This window comes from Condylura cristata, unplaced genomic scaffold, assembly GCF_000260355.1.
Source record: "Condylura cristata isolate star-nosed mole 26May11 unplaced genomic scaffold, ConCri1.0 scaffold00003, whole genome shotgun sequence".
NCBI classification, from domain to species: domain Eukaryota; kingdom Metazoa; phylum Chordata; class Mammalia; order Eulipotyphla; family Talpidae; genus Condylura; species Condylura cristata.
The window spans coordinates 71,981,935-71,989,247 of NW_004567104.1; the positions used below are offsets into that span (position 1 = coordinate 71,981,935).

At 51.0% G+C, this 7,313-nt stretch overlaps 1 protein-coding gene across 1 annotated transcript in view; it reads left to right on the plus strand.

The window, feature by feature from the left end:
• Nucleotides 1–3,811, plus strand: part of HUNK (hormonally up-regulated Neu-associated kinase) — a 59,573-nt gene extending 55,762 nt beyond the window's left edge. Inside the window, exon 11 of the mRNA XM_012730819.1 lies at nt 589–3,811. Within this exon, the coding sequence (XP_012586273.1) occupies nt 589–1,235 (647 nt within the window). The 3' untranslated portion in view covers nt 1,236–3,811. The remainder of the gene's footprint in view (nt 1–588) is intronic.
• Nucleotides 3,812–7,313: the final 3,502 nt, after the last annotated feature.

A 7,313-nucleotide genomic window follows, 5' to 3' on the forward strand; every position in this document is an offset into this window, starting at 1 on the left:
TGGTGAATCCTCTCATCCTCCGCATCTCTGGCCTGTACCCCAGTTCTGTATGAATAAATAAATAAATCTTTAAAAAATAAAATAAAATAAAATAAAAGTGGCTAAGACAGCTATTTCATGCTGTGTGTTTTTGAGCACAGTTATAAAAAGACACAGCAAAAACACTCCTTCCAGACTCACTATCTGGACACCCCGTTCCAGAGTCCCCATCAAGTCGGAGCTCTGCTGCTGTGCTTCTGGTATCTCTGCGACTATTCCCTTGAGAGCAGCTGCTGCTTATTCAAAACCCCCTCAGCAGGGTCCTGAATTTTAAGCCTCAAAGGGGAGCAGATGTGACCAGTGTCAGGAGGTAAATCAGAGCCCAGGAGGCTGCGGCCACCAGTCTTCTGTTCCTTCCATTCCAGAAAGCCGAGCTGGGCCCTGTGGGGGGTCATGTGCTGTCCGGTCCTCTCCCGAGCAGCCCCCTGGGTAGCCAAGCTCCTTGGCTGGGCACCTGGCTGGCCCTGTCAGGCTGCCTAGCAGCAGCACGGGCCCCAAGCACCGTCACTGCGGCTTCCTTACCATTTCCTTTGCTCTCTTGGTGCACAGATTCCTTCGGCTGCCGCAATATTTTCCGCAAAACCTCAGATTCCAATTGTGTGGCTTCTTCTTCCATGGAGTTCATCCCCGTCCCACCCCCTAGGACCCCCAGGATTGCCAAGAAGCCAGAGTCCCCTCCGCAGGGGCCTGGAGGCACCGGCATCACCCCCAGGGAAGACCCCCCGACGCTGGAGATGGTGCGCTCCTTCGAGTCTGTAGATCGCGGTGACCAAGTGGAACTGCTCTCCCCGACCCATCACTATAGGATTCTGAGCTCCCCCGGGGGTCTGACTCGAGGACACCCCAGTGAGCGGACACTCTCCCCAGTTCTGCTGCCTGGAAGCCCGTCAGCTCTCCACCCAACTCTGGTCTCCTTTGCTCATGAAGATAAGAACAGCTCCCCCAAAGAGGAGGGTGTGTGTTCCCCAGCTCCAGCTCCCAGCAGTGGCCCTACACAGCCCCTGGGGAGTCCGAATTGCGTGAAGAGCCGGGGCAGGTTCCCCATGATGGGCATCGGACAGATGTTGAGGAAGCGGCATCAGAGCCTGCGGGCAACCGCAGACCGGCCCCTGGAAGCCAGCATGCCCCCCCTGCAGCCCATGGCCCCCGTGAGCCTCTCCTTCAATATGGCTGACGGTGTCAAAGGCCAGTGTTAGCCTGGACCAGCGGCGGGAGCGGGGGTGTTTCTGAGGGAAGCCGTGGAGCAGAGCTCCAGCCTGCAGGGTGTGAAGACTCCGTGGATGCGGCTTCCTGGCCAACCCAGCTCCTGCTGGTCCCAGCTCTGGAACTCCTGGCTCCCACAGATCCCAGGGAACCTGGCTCCGTCTCACCTAGCAGGCCGCTTAGAGGATTGGCCCTGTGTGGCCGGTTCCAGTCGCCACGTCCACCTTCCTCCCACCCACTCGCCGGCGCTCGCCTGCCTCCCCTGCTGGGCTCGGGGACCCGCAGGCCTGGGCTCCCCCAACTGCGGCTGTTAGACTTTCTTCACTTGTGCTGCATGTGCGTCTCACTGGACCAAGTTGTCCTGACGGCTGGCCACACGGGACGGGGGCAGCAGCAGCACGAGGGGTGCCCAGACCTGGTTTCCCCTCCACAGTGGTGACTCCCCACAGGAGTGCCAGGCTCCAGGAACCTCTGAGGAAGCCAGGCAGGTGCCCCAGCATGGCCCACTCCACACCCTCAGTAGAATCCTGCTGGCAAAGACAACCAGTGAGTGGGGATCCCGAGTGAAGGAAAAGCTCAGAGTGGGCACTTACCCCCCAACCAAGATTTTGCTAGACTTATTTTTCCTTTTTTGTAGTTGGAACCTACTAATAGTTGACATACCTTCTCCAAAGATGATCTTTCTTTACGTGATGTCCTTAGACCGAAGCAACGTCATTTCAAAAAACATGGATGGAGACGTAAGAAGGAATTGCACCAAACATTCCATGAAAGAATGAACATGGAGGGCCCCAGGGCTCCCCAGGGTGATGTTCTGGGTGGCCTGCAGGAGGGGTGTGATCAAGGCCCTCCCTGCATTCTCCCGTCCTATCAGCCCAGCCCTGATCCTTCCAGAAGGTTTAGAACATAATTCCAGTGGATAATTCCAAAGAGAAAGAGTGGTGTGGGCCAGATTTGAAAGGCAAGGAGGAGCCGTTACCTCTGTGCAATATGGGTTTCAAGTTGCCAAGAAAACGAGTGTTGTTTGGAGCTCAGCTAGTTTGTGGGCCCTGTGCAGAACAGGCATGCCCAGGGGGTCACGTTTCATACCGAGCAGGTCTTGGAGAGCACCCTTCCCTACACAGGCTTTGAGTCCGTGTTCTGTCTTCACACCTTTTGCCAAGGATTGAACCAAAGATGTGTCTCCGGTGCTGTATCTGTGCTGTCCTTGTGTGTGCAGGTGTGTGGACCCTCTGTGGTCTCACCATGCAGCTGGGCCTGCCTGGGGTGCTCTCCGCACAGGGGGCCAGGGCCTGCCACATGGAGGGGACCCCTTGGTCACCAGCAGAATTGGAAAAAGAACTTGCACAGGTTGGCGAGCGATGGCCTGGAGTTTTCAAATGGTGACTAAGCCAGGAGTGACCATGGGGCCACCTGGAAGCTAGTCTACGCACTCCACTGGCTGCGAGCCCATGCCAGAGAGCAGTGATGGTCACCGTCTTTTCCTGTGGACCAGCGGTGGCCTCCTGCCCTACGTGTCTTTAGCAGAGCAAGTAGAGAGTGGATATTTGACTGACTCTGGAACCCACTGTACTGCCCAGTCCTGGCTGGCCTTGACAAGACACAGCGGCTGCTTCCCCGTGGAGGGGATCACCCAAACTCCCGGGCTTGTTAGGAGGGGGTCAGGCTCCTGGTTTTTGGTGTTATTCCTCTGCATGACTCCAGACTGGGCTCTAGAAACCTTCCTTTGAACACAGAGCTGTCTAGCGGAGGGGAGAAAACAGGTGTCAAGAAGATTCTGCATTGGGCTTGAAATGTTTGGATCTCGCTGGGCAGTAGAGAAACCTGTCTTAGATTGTTCCCAGCTGCAGTGGGCATCCTGCAGGCTGGCAGGCTCTTACCTGTGCCTTGTGATTTGTTGTTCCTTTGTCTCTTTCTTGTATTTTACTTTCCGTGTTGCTGTGAGCTCGTGGGGAACACGTTTCCGTTCCTGAATGCTTCAAGAACAAGCTGCAGGCTTGTCTACAGTTAGCTGAGCACGTTGCCACGGGCCCCCGAACTGTGAACTCAGGTTTATTCTGAACCCAGTGAGAGGTGAGGGAGGCGAGGGAGGGAAGGAGCAAACTGTATTTTTGTGAGTATGAGCACCAACAAATCTATGAAATCGAGTGAAAGAAGAAATGTTAAATTCTTTATTATTTTATTATATTTATATGGAAAACTTGACTCCCCCTTTGGTAAGTACCAAGCCTGTTTCTTGTCTACTTGACCATGACTGTTTCTCATTAGTCTGCCCCTGTGAACTCAGTCAGCCTGTATTTACTGACGGAAGTGACTGTCCCACCATCATGTGACCTCCGGGGGGAAGTCAGCTTCAACGGTATGTTTTGGCCATAAGTAAGGACTGTGTTTATGTCACCATTAGTAAATATATGTACTTTTATAATGACTGTGAAATACATGCTTCCCTCACTATGATGGCTTCGTTATTTTGCTGATAAACTTAGTCTATGCAAGTAGTTGTGTCATCTTCTACATGAAATTTTTTTAAAAAGATTTATTTATTCATGCATACAGAACTGGGGTACAGGCCAGAAGTACAGGGGCAGTGAGATGGTTCACTAGAGACAGTGGGGAGCAGAACAGGCAGATCCATGAAGTGCACTGCTGAGGGGAGCAGCAGGGAGACAGGAGAGGTCTGCTGTGCCATGTGGGTCAGCATCAGGGCTGGAATCGAACTCACACTGAAGCAGCTGCAGCCAACTTGCAGTGCTGTGTCCTAACCCATTGCACCGCCAGGGAGGGCCTTACATGAAATTCGTAACCCACCAACCAGCTGGATGCGAGTAGGGATCTGGTTGTGGGGAATTTGGGGGCATTTTCTACTTGAGTGTCCTTGCTTCGTTTCACTTGGAACTTGTAGGTTTCAAAAGCCCATCTGGCTGGGCATAGGGACAAGTCAGCATTTTCTTTTGGGGTGTTGGAGACCCTGAAAGTTACCCATGAAGAATGATGACTGTGATTATTCCTCCTAGTTTTTGTCTTGTTTTAGGCCCCTGTGCAGGAAGGGAAATAGGGGTGATGGGTGGGGTGGAGAGGGGTATAGATTGTGCGTTGGGCTGTTTGGTCGGTTTCATCCATAGCTGTCCACAGAGAGCTCTCCAGGTGTGCCTCTTCCGTCCAACCCCCTCCTGCCCCGTACAGTGCGGCTGAAGGGCGTCCTGTCTGGACGGGGGAGCTTACCGTTTCCACCACAGGGGCTCTGCTCAAGTTTGACAAGGACGGGGGAGAGGTTGGTATCTAGCATTGAGGAGATGTTTTCTTTTAGAAATCAGAGCTTTTGAGGACAGAAAGCGACCCAAGATTATCTGGCTCAACTGCAACCTTTTTGAAAAAGAGAAAACCGGGGCCCTGAATGGTTTAAGGACACGTCCCCAGTGCCACACTCCCCGTGTCCCTGAGTGAGCTGGAGGTGCCGGCTCAGGGCTCCACCCTCAAAAACAGAGCCAGAGAGCGTGGCCCCAGGGACCCAGGAAGTCAACAGCAGATCAAGCCTTATCACAACACAGGTCTCTGATGCCTCATGTGGAGCAGATTTTTGCATATTTTCATTCATTCTCAAACTTGTGCAGTTTGACATTCTGAGCATACAGTGCACCCACCCTTAACTCTTGAAGTCAGAGAAAGACTCTTACCAGAAGCAGCAGTCAGGAGTAGCCAGGATCTCTTTTTTAACTATCCAAAGGCTCTGGGTTTTACTAGATTAAACCAATAAAATGTTTTCTGTATAGCCCTGTCCTAAAGGGAGACAAATCCAGAAAGAATGCAAGGCTGATATTTTGGGAGCGGCCTGGAAACCTCTTGATTATTGCCTTTGTTTCTTCGGGGGACCCTCTGTGCCACCAGGCACGGTCAGAATAAAGCAGAACAGCACTGGGAACGGGTTCAATTTCCCGTCATCACTTTTCAATGAAAGAAGTGTGTTTCCTGAGTAGTAAATGAGTGTATTATTTGTGGCAGTTTATTTGTCAAGGGAGCTTTTCAGACATCTGGTTCCAAAGACAAACGGGTGTGTATTTGTACTTCTCTTCTGTGGCTCTGTCCTCAGGACACACAGTGATCTTTGAGATCTGAGGTCTGGGGCACTGCGGGGCTGGGGGCCTCGCAGCCTCCGCCACCCCCTCCCACCCGAGCATCCACAGTTCCCCCGGCATGCGATGAGGAGCAGCACCAGGAGCGGTGAGCGCAGCTTGATGTGGAGCAAACTCAGGGACCGACTGGAGCCAGTGAGATGAAAATGCCAACACATTGTATGGATGCTGGCAGCACGTCACGCAGGAAGCGGCCTCATTTACAGGTGGCATCAAACAAAAGGCTCTGATGTGGCCTGAGCGACTTACACCATGGATTCCCTTCTCAGAAGATGGCCCTGAAGCTATTCGGAAAGGAATGCCTGTGGCTGACCTTAGAAATCCACAGCAATAACACAAATTTTGTTCCTGGGCCTTGTGACTAGCTGAAAAGGGCAGGTTGGGGGCTTGTATCAGGAACCAGGCCTCTCGTCCTCAGGCGGTAAATCACCGAGGGTCTGACGCAGGAGTGCCTCCCTGCCCCCACCTCCACCTCCACCTGTGTGCATCTCATCTCAGGCCATCAGTGTGCTAAACTGATTAGGCGTCCTTAAGATGGCAAATTAAACCCAGTCTCTGACTTGCCCGATCAAGGCTTACTTCTTCCATCTTTTATTTTAATTGAAGTAACATGGCGTGCTAACCTTAAATAGGTCTCAGGTGTGCATCATCGAGAATCAGCACAAGTACGTATTGCATTAAGCTCACTGCTAAACATCTAATTCTGTCCTCCATACCACTATTCCTTTAATTTACCTTCTTACCCTCTTCCCTTTTGGCAACCGCCCTGGTCCCATAGTCCAAAAGTTTATTTTTGTTTTATTCATCTAGTTCTTTGTTTCCTCTAAGCCCATCCATGTTGTTGCAAATGGTGGGGTGTCATCTGTTTATAGCTGTATAGTACTCCATGGTGTTTAGAAATCACATCTTATTTGTTAGTCTGTTGTCGGGCCCTTTGGTTGTTTGCAATTTTTGGCTGTTGTGAAATTTTTGGCTAATGCTGAAATAAAGATGGGGGTGCATATATCTCTTTGAATTAGTATTTTTGTGTTTTTTGGGTAAATGTCTAAACGTGGGATAACTACATTGAATGGAATTTCAGTTTTTAATATTTATGGAATGTCTGTACTGCTCTCCATAATGGCTGCTCTAGTTTGCATTCCCAACAGTTGGGTCTAAGGGTACCCTTCTCTCCATATCCTCTACAACACTTGATTCTTGCTATTTGGATAATAGCCATTCTCACAGGTGATTCCTCACATAAATATTTATGCAGCTCAGCTGACTCTAGAGCAGCTGTCTTCCATGTGGTGTCTCAGGGATTCAAGATGCTTCTAACTTGTGTCTCCATCCACTCAAAATATAGCCATACTGGCTGCAACTAATCATGTGGACCTGCCTTGGAATCAAAGACTGAGAGCTGTGGGGGAACATATGCAGATTTAGGGTCACAGGAAAGTCCAGGAATCAAGCTTCTTACTCAGGCCATGAATTCATGGCTGGTCTGAGGTGAAAGTGCCTTCCCATGCCCCTTCCGACTGTGTGCATCTCCTAAAGGCCCCCTGAAAGCAAGCTGGCCTTCCCCTGTCAGATAATTACAGCACATCTCTGTGTGCAAGGGTTGTTTTTGTTCTAAGTAAAGGGAGATGCCTTGTTGGTGATTAGTGCTTCATTTAATTTAAATGTTCATGTTCAGATTCACATACTGATACTAACCCCAATATCTCCCACTGTGACTGTGTTTGGAGATAGAATTCCTAAGAGGGGAGTGAATTAGAATAAGCACCATGAAGTTGGGTTCTAACACAGTCTCACTTGTGTTGCTATAAGAAGAGGACATGTGAACACAGACTCTAGACAGAGGACCCAGGGGAAGGCAGCTCCTTCCAACTAAGGGGAGAGACCCCAGGAGAAACTAAAGCTGCCGCCATCTTGTTCTTGGACTTCAGCCTCCAAACTGAG